We start from the raw sequence: 15,743 nt of genomic DNA, 5'->3' as shown, positions 1-15,743 counted from the left end.
GGCCACTTAGAGGGTCCTGTAAGTATAAGCTCTATGAACAGTATATGCTCTAGCATCATAGTTTTACAAGTTGTAGATCCAAATTTCACATGGTTCTCTTCTATTGGATGCTGCTGGAACACTGTGATCTACTAAAACAACCTCAAGAGCAAAAGCCATACTCAAATGTGCACACATACAGACAGACATAAATTGGCAAAGTGACTCTTGTGCCAAATACAGATTAAAAAACCAATTTCACATTTACTGTCTTCACAATGCCAGGAGTGCAGAAGCAGAGCAATGAATTGGTAATACTTACATTCAGATCTTTCATTTGGAAACAGGTTAGTCTGATGACTTTAAAGTCAAACAAACAAACAAAATGTTGAAGGATAGCATTCCTCTCCTTCCTTGGTAGGAGAAACAGACAGCCAATTATGTATGTCAGTTACAGTTTTCATAATATACAACACAAAAGCAAGACACACCAACAGTCAATGAATAGCAGAGGATCTGTGTTTCTGAATTATATGCATAATATGACAGGATATAAGGGTACTGTGTTTATATAAAAATAGATTCAACATTTAATGAACTATGTTTTGAACTCTCCTAGGTCAACTTGGAAACAGAAGACGGAATTTTAACGTTTTTTAGTACTTTTAGATATTGGTTTTCAGGCTAATTAATTATTTATGTTAAAGGAGAGTAACAAAATTAATAAGCCTTTTCATTCTCTTTTCAAATTTAGCTCTCTTTTTTTTGTTCTTTTGATCTGCCATCCAGTTGCCAGTGATTCAAATCTCATTAGTCAGCATTTTATAATTCCATGTTAAGAAATAGAATAATTTCAACTTGAGACAGTATCTTATGTCATTTCACGTAAGTATTTGCTTGGAAATAGGTCCAGTAGATGAAGTCAACTTAATCCAGTTTTACAGTCTAGACCCAGAATAGAACAGATGAAACATAAATAATTACTGAAATGTTGCTTTCATCTTGCGCAGTGTGTCCTGAATTTTTCGAGAATGTTTTTCTGCTGGTATCTGATGGAAGTTGGCACAGTTGTCAGCTGCCAAGGCAGAAATGTCTGCATCTTTAAAACGAGTTATTCTTTGTCTGAGGTAAGACTGTAGCTTGAAATCTGGTGCATATGTATAAGGATTCTCTTGAAAGGCATGAACTTGGCTCACAACTTTTGCAATATTTCTTGTAAGAGAATATGGCAAAAAAGATTAGTTTGTTTTACTGATGATAAAAATAAAAGCATAAACCAAAAAACAAACCTTAAAGGAAATTCAAAGGCATCGAGCATTTTATTCTATTGTATATGTACCTCTAATAACATGTCTAAACAAATGAAACTATTTGAACTGTTAATTGTGAAATGCTGCATTAGCTCTCATTATCTCATCAGATAATAGTATAATAAAAAAATATAGGTGATATACACATATAATTAAAATAATTACCTAAGTTTAGTCCACTTGTGAGCTCCATTCGTCATTGTGAATCCTCCAGTTTCAAGTTGTTGGACATGCATAGCCAAAACATGGGCTGATGGAATTGTTGGAAGAGTTTTGAATCTGTCTCCTTCCATCAGACATAAGCTGTCACTTTTTAAAAACACCTAGTTAAAAAATGCACACAGATTAATCTCACATTAAGTCTTGGGTAAGGTTTTACAAGCTCTCCATGTACTTAACACTATCTATTTATTTGTCATGAATATTAGCTTTTGGAACTGAGGTGAAAGAAAACACTATGAATTCATCTCGTTGCAAACTTTTTAAAGTACACAAAACCTCTAACTTTAATCAAAACATACTTCATGCATAATTTCAGTTGTTCTAAATCACAGGCAGAACTGCATTTTAAAACCCCACTCTATGTTTCAAAATTGTACAGATCAGTGAAAGAATTCCTATAATAAAATAGGCATTTAAGATTTTTCAGAACACATTACAGCTGCAAAGCTTCTGCAGAAATCTTTTAACACAATGTAGCATATCTAATGTTTTAGCTTGCTTTTGAAATTTTGATTTGCCACACAGGACACATGTTAGAGAAATACTGAGATTAAAATTTATGTAAACTATTGGATCAGGAGTAAAAAGTCTTCAATCAAATTAAGATCCTAATTAAAAGCAATAATTATGGTTTGCATCCTACAGAGACTCCCATTTAAACAGATCTTGCACCTTCTTCAACCCCAAAGATGTAATTTTGCATTAAGGACTTTATACTATACCTCAACAGCCTTGAGTTCCTCCATTATCTCAGCTACTTTTGCAGGTAGAATTTTCCAGGCCTTAAAATAAAACAGAATATATTTTTGTTTTTCAAATTAATGTCTATATTGGAACAAGATTATATTAAGCAAAATGGTTAGAGAACAGAGTCCCAAACTTACTGGTAACTGTCGTACAATAAGATTTTCCAAGCCTGTGAGGATTTGCATTGCAGTGGCAAAATTTCTTTGTTCATAGCAGCATTTTGCTATAAGAAGAAATTTTGATAACAAGCTCACCTGCCGCTGGAAAAAAAAATTAAATATATAATATGCACATATACATAGTAAATCCACATAATAGAATTAAATGAGAAGGAAGAAGAGGTATTTCCTTTTTCAACTGGTTATCAAAATTGCTAACTGTAGTAACACTTCCCTTCAAACACTTATTCCCTTCCAGTCACTCAGGTGTCCTTGATAAAAGTTTGACCCATATTCCCCTCAGACAACCCTTACATTCTTACATTTCTTACATTCTGTTAGGTTTTGACACCTGCTTCTAAAAAGTGACAACAAACTAAATTGTTTACTGCCCATTCCCAGGTGTATTTCAGAATATTTCTCTCAGGTTTGCTACATAGCAAGTCAGAGAGAACAAAATAAATAGCACAAATAAATAACTGTGTTGTAGTTAATAGTACAACAAGCAATGACAAACCTTAGTTGTGTGACATGTTACAATTTCAGCAGCAACCCAGGTGCTGATACTGTCTGCATTTTTTAATAATTGCAGAAGGTACTGGTCTTGTATGCACTTGGACAGAAACAGATTACACACTTTAAGTGAAACTGTCTCAGCAGAAACTGCCCTAAGGAAAATACAGAAAAAAAGAAAGGCAAAAATAATTTTGGCTGATATTGGATTTTTATAGAAAACCTTGATTGTGAAGAAGCCAACTTCTAACCACCTAAAATAATTTTGCATTTCTTGCCATCTTGATTTTAAACTTCATGATTTACATAGTGAGGCAGGTTACTTTTTTTCTTCCTTATAATTACAAGGTAAGTATATCTGATCAACAATAAACATATATAGGATACGTTTCTGTACATAAAAACACTTTAACCCCTCATTAGTGCATAATAAAACCCCAGCCAATCTGACACAAAGTAACAGCCAGAAACCCAAACTCAGCAACTGCAGCCACATAAGAAATCAAGCCTGATATAAAGTGGCACCACACACATTGTTTCCCATGACTGAACCCCAAAATCTATATAAACCAGGTGACCCAGGTGTTCTTGGCCACTGAACAACCTGTAAAAAACGAGTTGCTTTAGATGTTCTTTCCCTATATTTAGAAGCAAAAAATTATCATAGTTAGTGCAATTAACAAGTACTAATTAGAAGCTAACTGAATCCACTGAGTATGTAAAAAGTAGACCATCATAAAAATAATTAGGTCTATGTGGTTGGATGAAAACATTATTTACTGATGAGCAAATAATTTAAATAGGTTGGTAACCGCTCTAGTAAATATAGAAAAATTCCTGTGTATCTCTGAATACCAATAATTCATCTCCCTAACACACAGAAGGAACATTGTACAGAGAAGCTGTGGAGTCCTCCATCCACCTTCAAAACCCAACTGCACACAACCCTGGGCAAACTGGTCCAGCTTTCAGCAGGATGCTTGGACTACATACCTTGAGAAGTCCCTTTCAACCTCACCTATTCTGTAAGACTGTAAATGTCTGAGATTTTATATACATACACACATTCATGACCAAGGATCTACTTTAGAAGCCATGACATTTTTTCCCTGCCAAAAATGAAACCTTTCAAGCAACCCCCAAGACATATTCTTAGAAATATTTTGGCCTCAACTCATTTCAGATCTCAAAGAAATCACCTGGCAAATGTGGCCTTCCACATACATGCATGTCCACAGGTATGTACCTGTATCCATGTATGAAATCTCCAGAAATTAAATAACCCACATGAATAGGGTACCTGGGCTGTAAAAAATTAATAAGTATTTAAATTGTTTCTCTGTTTCTGGCTGTATTAAAACTGAAACACTTTAGGTTATTGTGCATCAACATAATTGAAGGGCACTTTAAACAAACAACTTACTTTGGCACAGCAACACATTTGTCTTTAACACCAAGAGCTCTGGAATTTAGGAAGTGTACTGGATGACATTTATTAAACACTTCCTAAAAAAAAAAAAAAAATATCTGCTGTTAGTTCTAACAGTTCTTTTAAAATGCTTGGGGATAAAAATGACTGTGTGTGTCCTCTTTCCCACCCCACATGCATGAATTATGAGAGGGATCACAGCCTAAGGATAGCATTAGATGTTCTAAATTTCAGAGATTTCAAGAGAAAAGTTTCAATTCAAAGTCTTATAAAATAGTATGAAATAGTACGAAATAAGCTTGAAAAAAGGTTGGGCAATGGTAAAGAAAGAAGAGAGTAAGAAGATAGATATTATTTGTACTTCCAAATAAACCTTTGTACCTGTTGCAGTAGTGTCAGCTGCCAACAAAGCTGTTGGGCACTGCACTCCATCAAGAGAACTGGTCCCACTTCATCTGCTCTAGCTACAGAGACTGAAGATTCTTCTGTGAAACTGCTACAGCAGGGCTTTGGCAAAACTGCTGAACCTGTGTGCAGCCACTCTCTCTGATATTGTGTGATTGGTCCCACACCTTTGGATAGTCTCCAGTAGAAATTCTGTAGAAAAATAAATGCAAGGTTACAACTTCTCTTAAACAAACACTAAGCCTCTCCTTGATGTAACTTTCAAGAAAGTGCTGTTAAGAGAAACACCTTTGTGCATGCAAAAGTCTTCAGCTCAACTTGAAGGTTAGCCCAGAACAAATTGGTTTACTCAACACTGCTATTTTAAGCTAATATAATATGCAGAGTGGATGAGTCTAAGCAGGAGGCTGCCAGATCTCAATCAACAATCAGTATTTAAAACAAACCTCTGTGTATTCAAGCTTCCTCCCATAAAATATTTTACTTCTCTTTTTTGCTTAGGATCAAACATCTCTTTCCAAGAAATACCTGGTTTTTCATTTTTTTCCCTTCTTCCATTATCATTACTGTGCAGCAACAATAAAAAAGTCCATGTTTCTCTATTTTGTTTGCTCTTTCTTAGCTGAATCCTCAATATACACATGGAATTGGGCACCTTTATCATGAGGCTGATGTTTAATTCAGCTTGCACATTAATGATACATTTGACTTCCACATGTTATTTTGGTCACTCTGTAAAGAGATCTGTTTTGGGGAAAAGCCAAACCACCATGTTCTGGTTTCTGGGGCTGTAGAACACAATAAAATAGTAAATACAGACAAAAGTTCAGACAAGTTCTCGCTACAAGCTTTGAAGTTCTAGCAGGGAACCTTGTAGTTCTTGCCGTTTTCTTGTATTTATAGTCTTACAAAGATGCCTAATGAAAAGCATTAATGGTTGACAAGGGGACAAAGGGTTTCCAAATAACTATGAGTCACATGCTAGTGCCAAGAATGAAAAGTTCAACAATCAAAATTTTGATTATCTGATCTGTGATTACTGAAACAGCTGACAGGAATTAAGATTATTGTCATGGTTGCAGAACTGTCTGGATTTTAGATAGTTTCAAAAGAAAATTCAAAATGTAGGTACATATTTCTTACTAAGTAGATCTGGACTCTAAGTTAGACATGTCTGTTTTTGTCAAAACATAATATATGGAAATGTGCTCCATACACTGCAGTCTGAAGAAAAGACACACCTTTCTGGAAACATCTTCTGAGAGCTTTTTACATAGGGAATGTAATGTTTTTCTGCTCTCCTCACTTTCCTCTTCACATTTGCCCACACCAGAGCACAGATCAGCACTGCCACTTTTCCTGGCAGAGGCGTCCTCTAGCAGAGACAACAAGCGTTCCCCATAGCCATTTAATGAAGCAACCTGGGAATGCAAAATAGGCTAACAGAACACGGAACTCAATTTCCCAGAAATTATAAGCAAGTTACAATATAGTTGTAAGATTCTTACCTGCCCAAAACCAGATATACTGAACACAGCTGTCAAATACAGCATTATTTTTCTTTTATTTACTTTAATTGTACTAAGAGCAACTTTTTGTAATAACTGTGTTACATACCTCATAACTGACTTCATTTTTTTTTTTTTTCTTAAAGGATCTACTGAAATTCTGACTTACCTTGGAAGAAATAAATTCTTTTAGGGTACCCAGAAGATTAGTATTTGTTGCAAAGTCTACACTGTAACAGTCTTCAATCCATGCCTGCAGGATGTAGAAACTGCGGTTACATATTTTGGTAAGGGATGTGGAAGGATCCAGACTTGCACTGGTGAGAAGAAAAAGAAACTTATTATGCCAAAATTGATATCCAATTCCAATTTAAAATAAGCATTGACAAAATCCACAAGTTTTATTTCGTATTTAATGTAATATCTTAAATTCCTAAATTTCATGTCTCTAGAATCCATGGCTCTATGGAAACAAAGCTAAGGTTGTAATTACTACCCATTAGTGGATAACTGGTAAAAGTGAGAAGCAGAACTGAAAAGTAAGCCCAGTGTCAGATGCAGCTCTTGCTCTCATTTGGCTCTCACTTGATAAAAGAGTCTTACAAAAATCAACATAAAAATTAATTTTAGCTAAGTAGGACTTCTGAGAAACCACTATTTGTTTTTGGGAGGAAATTCAATTGTGCTTTGATAATGTTTTTCATGGGAATTTACTGTACCTGGATAAAGTGCTGCTGATTCTATCAAGAAGAAACTGCAAAAATTCTTCTTGTGTGCAGAAATAGCGAAATGTGTAAAGAAACTGCTGTACATAACCTTCTAAAAAGGCATTTCTGTAAAGCACAAGAAAAACTTCAGACAAGCCAGAACACATCTTCAACTTGCATTTGAGTACAACAGCAAAAAATCCTCAAAATATCAAGAACAGGCATTTTAGATTCTCAAGCTCTTCATAAAACCTTGGTTCTTTTAAAAATTATTTTTACACATCAAGTACTGTGATTGCTAACCCTGAAAGTATAATTTGTTTTATAAAGAATTTCTCTACTTTCAATTTTGTGAATAACCACATTGACATTTCTACTATTAAGGCAAGTTCCAATCTAAATAGCATGGAAGAACATATTACATTTTCTTTTTTTTTTCCCTATCATCTAACTTGATGCTGCTTTAAAACATTTTTATTATAGTAACAGCATAAGAAGTAGACACATTAAGCAAGAAATTATTCCCTGTAGCTCTAATTGAAGGAGTAGTGACTTTAACAAAAGAATGCAATTATTATACACGCATTAAAAATGAGGACATTTAATTTTTTTTATATACACACACTCTCAAGGTCTTAACACAGGTTAATTGTCTTTTCTCCCTATTGGCTTACAGCTAATAATGAAAGTTTGGGTTTGATGAATGTGGGAAGTCCAATTCAGAAGCATTTTCTTCACTTTGTGCAAAATATTAATTACCAGGAAAAGCTGCACTCAGTGTAAGTAACAGGGTCTCAGTCAGGGTGAACTGGGAGAAGCAGCAGGGAGGAAGTTCCTCCCTCTACAGTGGCACAAGTCTGATGGAGCCTCTGGCAATTTCTATCCCTCACAGTATTATAGCATAGGTACCTTAAAACAACACTGCCTTCACCAGAGTTGAAGGATGCCTCTGTCCCCATTTAAACCCTGAGATATGCCTGCATCTAAATCAGTGCCAAGGACTGATTATTGGGGCTATAATCTGTAGAACAGAACTTAAACATTTCATATCCAGACCTTATTAATAAGGATTAAAAATTTATATGATTATATGAAGAATTGTTGTATTGCTGGCAGTAACATAAAGTCTTGACTCCATAGCAACTATCAGAGTAAACTTCAAATACGTAAAAGATAAAAAAGTTTAAAGTTGCTAGTTTCTTTATTATCAAATACTTTTAAGGAAAGCCAGCTGATCTTTTGACGTTTTCATCTCCATTTCTGTAAATGAATGTTCTAAGAAATAACACAAACTTGATAGAAGAGAGGAGAACTTATTAAATGTTGAGTAATTAGGATTTATCACAGAGATAAGTTTTTCCTGGTTTAGCAACTATGCTTCAACTCACTCCCAATTTATTGTAAAATATACTATACCTAGAATATAAATAAGCCATTAAACCAAGTGGTGTACCAGCCTGCAGAACTCTCACTCCATTTTGATTGTTACACTGGTGTTTCTCCGTGTTATAGTAAAGGAGCAATGATGATCCATTCATAGGTGCCATGGTGTCAGCTTTCCCACTGTGAATGACTGTAGGCAGCACATGGGATTCCACACCCCACTGCTCTGCATACATCATCTGCTCAGAGAAGGAAGGCCATGATAAAACAAGAAATTAAAGAGGAAAATTCACACAAAAAGCAATCAATTTAAAGACAAATTGCATTTCATAGAATCAATATTTTTTCCTTTTTAAATAATACTAGTAGCAATTACCTTTAATAATCCTTTTGCATCTTACTTAATTTGGCAGTTTGACACAAACCATTTCACATTTCACATAGTGATCTGAGCAGCCAGCTAACTGATGCAGTAATGAAATGACAAATGAAGCACAAGTGAAAAAGTCTGACTTGCCTGCACGTATTTCTTTACCAGTTCAAGAAACTGCACTTTTGATTTCATCTCCTGTAGCTGTCCTCTCAGTTTGGGCAACATAGATTTGGTTTCAAGACCTTTAGATTTAAAATACATGGCATAAAAACATCAATTATTCAGATTTACAGAAAAGGTCCTTAGAAGTACCATGCAGCCATTTTACTACTGGCAAGTTGCTGTAATCTTACCTTTGCCTCTTCTTTCTTTCTGCAATAGTTTCTGGTAAAACTTTATGGTCTTTTTGTAATTTTTTGTCTCCATCATTAGCAATTGTTCTAGTTCCTATTTAAAAAGAAATAGGACTCTGATCAGAATTGTAAGTGGAAGGTGGTTCTAGTAAGAAAGTGAAGTTTTATAAGAGAGTTGTTTTCATGAAGAAAAAAGAACATCCAAACAGACACGACTATGATATTAACAATGAAAAACTACCTTTCGCATCTGTCTTACAGGCAAGATACAGTAGTAGCTACCTGTTCCTAGAAAAGCATTAGTGATTAGAACAGCCACAATTCTACAACTTAAGAACTGGAGCTGGTTTCTGTATGATGAGACTCTGTGGAAGTTTGTCTGAATCTGTTCAGATAAATATGCTTTCAGTTAAAATTGCACTTATCTGGGTGTTTTCAAGAGTATTTTTAAAACTTACAATCAGAAGTCATCCCGAGTTAAAATTTGTATGTTCTGAATTTAGTGCAGGCCCCAGAGACACTTTAAACAGCTGACCTATATTTGCAGCAAGAACTGAAAGTCTGACTGAAATCAATGGCTTCCAAACAAGTATAATTACATGCTATTAAACAACCAGGTCAGAAGGCAGACAAGAGAGCTGCTGTAGAAATAAAGGACATATCAATTTCCAAGTTCAGCTTTCATATTTTCTATTTACGTATTTCAAAAAATTGAAAAAATTAAACTAAATTTTTATAGAATTATATAACTTAAGCAATGAATAGAAATCAAAGTATATCAGGCCCCTCAAAATATATCAATTTAAAACAAAAAATTCACATTTGTAATTGTTTGCATATCAAAAGTTTCATTATTTTACCAGCCAGTAAAAATGGGCCATCCGCTTTGGGTTCAGCTCCTGATTTATCAAGAAGATTTAACAAACATGACGTATGTTGTGCTTTGTAAAAGTGGTGACTCTTGCACTTGGGTCCTAAGTTAACTACCAGTGACCCAGTTACACAAAACAGCATTTTAAACGCAGTGAGTTCACGGAATGCAGCAGACAACTCCCACAAGCAGAGTGATCAGAAAACACACAGCTCAGAGCTAACATATCAAACAACAGATTGGTAAATAGGTTAGCTTTAATGGGATGGACTTGCTAGAAATTAATTTGAGCTTAAGAAAAAAACCTGTCACTGTTTTTCAGAAAAGCTCAAGAGGTTTAACAAAATAGTTCATTAGCACAGAGCCATAAAAGCCCCCTGGATTTTTAATAGATGTACTCCTACAGAGGCATTACACAGAGAACAGGGAAAACACAAGAAAGCTATTATCCAGATTCTAATTGGAAGCTGCTTGCTTTTACTTCAAGGTCTGCTTTTGCTTCATCAATTAAAACAAAATCAAGGTGATTAAGAGACCATGTAAACAGAAAGGGAATCAGAAGGGAATCAGAAGGAGTGACCATTTGGAATCTGGTGGACAAAGTGGTTTGTCCTCTAAAGAACCTGGGATGAGTAGCAATGAAGTCAGAGGCAAATTCCCTGTCTATTCCACAACTATTGCCAGTTCAGGTAGGTCTAGAGTATAAAAACTTTTGCTGAAGCTCTGTGCCTGTGATGTGCTCCAGTCACAGTCATTCTTTGGTCTTTTCTATAGTGCCACCACCATGGGGCTAGTGCAAAGTGCAGCCAGTGCTTTCCCAGTCAACTTCAAGCACAGAAGACGGGCTGTAGATCGGTGATTGCACTTTTGTGTCAGCGCACTTTATTTTGCCATACTACACCTCTACTGTGGTTTATTGGTAAGACATGACAAATCTTGAGGATTTTAAACTGCTTAAGAGTCAATATTTAAAAGAAGAAATGGGGCTTTTGATAACAGAACAAATTTTATCACACTTTTAACCAGCAAGATGTATCTTAATGATTTAAAATCATTACTCACCACTTTTTTAGCATCTATATTTTGTGACTCACTTGGTTTCTGCTTTCCAAGGTTTTTCAAGTAACTATGAACTTCTGAATCAAAACATTCAGCTCCATAAAATGCACTGCTCCAACCAGGACTGCAGCTACAAAAGTCAGGTAGATTGGGAGATGCCAGGTAGCTCTTTCCAGTTACTTTTATCATGGCCTGTTCCTCTGAACTTGTATTTTCTTCTTCAAAGCCTGGACCACATATGTTGCTTTGAAAATATTGTTGCTCTTTTGCTGTGGGGATTGTGTTCTGCAGAGTCAATTCTTTTTTGATATTATCCAAAGGTGGCTCATCAAAATCCATTTCAACTAATGATGTTTTTGTCATAGGCTCAGCCTTCACATCGAAGTTTGCTTCTCCTTTTCCTAAAGAAGGTGTTTGGGGAAAAAGAAATAACGGTCATGTGCTGTAATGCATGCTTTGTTGAACTTAAACACAGCACATACAGAACACTATTAAGAGACTACCTGTGTGCTCTAACAGTGTGTTTAGATGCTTATTGTGACTTTACATTTCTTTTCTCAAATACACATAGTAAAATGACAAAGGTTAAAAACATTTCGAAACTATCAAGCAATAGTTAACAATACATTTCTGAGAAGTACACAGTATTTTCCATGCATATGCAACAAGCATTTAAACAACACAGAGGAACTGTAGAACAGAAGTTCAATATGTAAGACCTAAGCACACATTAGTAAAATGCTTAGCTTTTGAGGTTTTTTCCATCCATAAGTCCTGAAGCTTTTATTCCATACATAGGGGGCAAGAATACTTGATAAAGCCAATAGATGTTAAACTTTCTACTCCGACAGGATGCAATCCCTTGAGTTATGATGGGATTTTTTTGCAGTCATAACAACTACTACCAACCTTCAGGGACTGAGGCGACAGTCAAAGGTTGGCATAATGCTGACAGGAACATTCATACCTGCCAGAAGTCTCCCTTTTCACTTGAGCAACCCTCCAGGGCTTAGATATGTCACCTTGGAGTCAAATAAACCTAAACTCCTGGTGCAAAGAAACCACACACTCCACAGTGAAGTCTAACTCTACATTTGCAATCATTCTCAGCCAAAAATGGAAAACTGTAATACTGAACAACAGCAGCCAAGTGAAAAATTAAAAAAAAAAAAGTTTTGCTATAATAAATGAACAATATAAGTGTATAAGCCCTTCTGTAAAACACACACATTTTCACTTTGCTCAAAACAGAGAAGCAGCCAATTTTAAATGCTGAAATTTGGAGGAACTATTTTGAAAAAAAAGGGTAAGGCAGCAACCAAATAGAAGCTGTCTATCAATGCACCAAGCCTAGAAAGGGAAAATGGTCTTGTTATATTAAGATTCACCAGTCCCAGCTCAGTTTTGAGTTCAGTTACTGAAAGATCGATATTTTGTAAAGTGTATCAGGAGAAATGTAAAACTCAAACTGAAGAAGTATAAATAAACAATCCACTAATAGAGTAGACACTAGAATATCTATTCAAACAGGACAAAATCACATACAGCAGTTACCACATACTATTACCATCTTTAGGGTTTTCAACGGAGGCATCTGTTTAAACAAAAGTAAGTAAAAGTAAATGACATCCCACAAAATAACACCAGGTCATATGCAAACCTCATATAAAAGACATTTATGTCCTTAAGGCATTGATAATGCTCAGATTCAGTGAAAACATCTGTAACAGTTAGGAAGAGTGCTTTCCTGAAGACACAGGCAAAGTGTCTCATAGCTTCTGTTATTGATAGATTCCCACATACACAAAGGTCTAGAAACATGAAATCCTTTCTCACCCTCTGTCTGACCACTGCTTGCCAAAAAGTTTTCAGATTTCTTCACATCTTGGAATATATTGTTGCATTTTGCTTCATCTGCCTCAGTTATGCTGAAAATACAAGGAGACTAGGAAAAATTAGTATTTCCTATATTTTTATATTTACATAAGTAAAAGGAGATCTTACAAGTGACTCTATCATGCACATAAAGGGCTTCATAGCATTTATCTGATTCTTAAAGGTGTCATGGTCAGCTTCAGTCGTTACTTTATGAGAAAAAAAGTATCAAATGGCTATTCAAGCACAGTAAGATAGATTTTCCTGTACAGCATTTGGCAAAACTCCAACAGAAGTATCAGAGCACACACAAACAGAAGGCCTAACTCCAGGCCTAACTACAGACTGCAAGTTAATGTAGTGGGATTTTCACTCAGAATTCAATCTCTGGACAAAACTGACTCTAAGTCATCTCTAGTTAGAATCATAATCTTAACTCAAAGAAGCTAACATTAACAAATCTGCTATAGTCTTTGTCAAACTAGTGCTAAGTAAGCAGCATCTGAGAGAGATTTTAAGACAGGCCTTGCCTGTGATGTAAAAGCTAGACCTGTATTTTGCTCTGGATAATAAATCTTTCTGTCAAAAACTACTCTGTAACAAAAGTTCATATACAGGATAACCGTTCATACATCTCAGTAACTCAGCTGCAACAGCTCAGGTTTCTCCTACCATATCACTGAACTTTGGGGAACTAATGGCCTAACTTCCAACCAATTTTCAATATTTCCTTAAAAATCCCAACTCAAATGGGAAATAGGCTACCATACCAAGGCTGGGTATTTGGAGGTCGTAATCTATTATCTTCAAAATTTGCTGTAAGGATTATACACCTTTCAACACCGAAGTTTTTCTAAACTGTATCTACTAAGGTTCTTTGTCAAAATTTCAAATTTGTAGTTCCAAAAACTCCCAAATTAACTTTGACATAAATTGATTACTTTTATTCTTTTATTATTACTTTTATTATTACTAAGATTGAGTTACAGAGAAGTGTGGTAGAAAATATTTTTGGCTGAAACATTTTGACTTGATAATTTACCATGGATAAAGCTTTGAAAAACCTCAGACTGAAACTCACAGTTTACAGGAAACAAGTACAAATACCTGAAGAGAAAATATATATTCTTTCCTGTTTCAAGGAAGTAGGGATAAAAACATTAAATTCAACTCTAAGAAGGTAAAAGTTGAAAAACACTTACCATAAATGTGAAGATCTTCCTCCATTTATTACCTGATAGAGATTTTCCAGTAACTTTTCATCCCAGTATAGGTCACAAAACTTCTGACAAATTCTATCAGAGAACATACCAAACTTAATTTCCTTTAAGTTTAAAATGAAGTTACCTTGTTTAAAATAGAAAGAACAGAAACAAATAAAAGAGGGAGAAAAAAAATTAATAGCAATATTCTCACAAATCAATGATAATAACATTCAGAAGAAAATGAACATACCCATATCAAAAACTTCAGCTCCATTCTCTAAATAACCATCAAATGCAAATTCCTCTTGAATAAGATGAATCACTTCCTGTAATAAAGCGTCACTTGTTGTGCTCTGATGGGGCAGGACTTTATCATGACAGAAATGATAACTGTCTTTATCCACTGCAGTACATGGTGTGTGTTCTTGTTCAGTGAAAAAACCATCTGTGCTGGTTGCACACTCAGTTTCTTGGCAGTTGGTTTGAATATCTGGGCTACATTTACCAAACCGGTTCTCTACATTAGTAGTCTCATGACTTTGCACAGTGCAAAGAGAGGCATCATTTTCTGCTTGCATGCTCATTTTATAACTTGCAATAGTACTTGAAAGTAGCACCGGCAAACTGTGATAGCAATCATAAGCAATTCTTGAGCGAAGAGGCTTATTTGGTATCTGCTCTGATACAGCCAAATGTACTGGTACAAATGTCAGAACTCTTTTCTCTGAGTCCTGTTTGAGAATGATGTTATTTATATGGAGAAAATTAGGGGATGTAGGACAAGCTAAAGAGCTGGAGGGATCCTCAGATAAAACACTCTTCTCTTGTAGAATATGGGAGGAATCAGATGGTGATGGTAATATAACTGGAGAAGGAAACATATTGCCTGAGTTTTGCTCTTCTGAAGACATCTGGAATGAGTGGCCTGAAACTTGTAAATCACACTCAGGTGTTTCAGGTGCAGTTTCAACACCACCTGTATCCTCAATACCACAGCTTTTGCAGTCTTCTCTATATCCTGATTTGTTGTGGTTCATATATTTTTCTTTCCTTGGTTCTTTCTTGAATTGGTCAGAAACTGGTGTGTGAACTTCTCTGAAAAAAACCAAAGTTTTTTTTAAGTAAAATTCAAATAGATTTAACCATGAAATTTAAGTTTTAACTTACTCTGCTTTAGGATATACTAACTTCGTTATATTTGCATCTTGTTGCAAAATAATAGGCTTAAAGTGAGTTGCAGGAGAGGTGAATGCAAGAGGTAATGTTGCTTTTTCACAGTTTGGTGAAATCTGGCATGGTACTGGTCCTTTAACTGCTATAAGTTTACTTTCACTGGTAAAAGGCACAAAGCCTAAAAGCAAAAACAAAGAAAGAGGATCAATATGTAAAATATAAATGCAAAGTAAGTAACAACCCATTCAGATAGAAAAACAATTGCATATTGGACTGAGAAAATCTTATGTGGAGAACTGAACTAGTGAATGCTAAACCAGAGTAAACATTTCAGAGCCCAACTGCTTACCTAGACTTGACGCTGAAGGATCCATTACACATTTCTCATTTTTAAATGCAAAAGTGACATGATCTTGAGACACAACTTCTTCCTCAATAGCCTAACAATAAACATGAAAGCCCAAATTTCTGTT

At 35.2% G+C, this 15,743-nt stretch overlaps 1 protein-coding gene across 1 annotated transcript in view; it reads right to left on the bottom strand.

The window, feature by feature from the left end:
• Positions 1-744: 744 nt before the first annotated feature.
• KNDC1 (kinase non-catalytic C-lobe domain containing 1) overlaps positions 745-15,743 on the bottom strand; it is a 55,253-nt gene continuing 40,254 nt past the window's right edge. The window contains exons 12-30 of the mRNA XM_066323791.1: positions 15,620-15,710; positions 15,286-15,448; positions 14,348-15,192; positions 14,095-14,239; positions 12,854-12,945; positions 11,021-11,418; positions 9,088-9,181; positions 8,879-8,976; positions 8,395-8,600; positions 6,991-7,104; positions 6,441-6,588; positions 6,005-6,184; positions 4,740-4,955; positions 4,353-4,435; positions 2,934-3,084; positions 2,396-2,518; positions 2,234-2,293; positions 1,455-1,612; positions 745-1,191 (exon numbers count right to left, since the gene is read on the bottom strand). Of these exons, the coding sequence (XP_066179888.1) occupies positions 960-1,191; positions 1,455-1,612; positions 2,234-2,293; positions 2,396-2,518; positions 2,934-3,084; positions 4,353-4,435; positions 4,740-4,955; positions 6,005-6,184; positions 6,441-6,588; positions 6,991-7,104; positions 8,395-8,600; positions 8,879-8,976; positions 9,088-9,181; positions 11,021-11,418; positions 12,854-12,945; positions 14,095-14,239; positions 14,348-15,192; positions 15,286-15,448; positions 15,620-15,710 (3,597 nt within the window). The 3' untranslated portion in view covers positions 745-959. The remainder of the gene's footprint in view (positions 1,192-1,454; positions 1,613-2,233; positions 2,294-2,395; positions 2,519-2,933; positions 3,085-4,352; positions 4,436-4,739; positions 4,956-6,004; positions 6,185-6,440; positions 6,589-6,990; positions 7,105-8,394; positions 8,601-8,878; positions 8,977-9,087; positions 9,182-11,020; positions 11,419-12,853; positions 12,946-14,094; positions 14,240-14,347; positions 15,193-15,285; positions 15,449-15,619; positions 15,711-15,743) is intronic.

This window comes from Sylvia atricapilla, chromosome 8, assembly GCF_009819655.1.
Source record: "Sylvia atricapilla isolate bSylAtr1 chromosome 8, bSylAtr1.pri, whole genome shotgun sequence".
NCBI classification, from domain to species: domain Eukaryota; kingdom Metazoa; phylum Chordata; class Aves; order Passeriformes; family Sylviidae; genus Sylvia; species Sylvia atricapilla.
The sequence above is the reverse complement of the archived record's forward strand: the minus strand, read 5'-3'. Positions and strand labels throughout refer to the sequence as shown.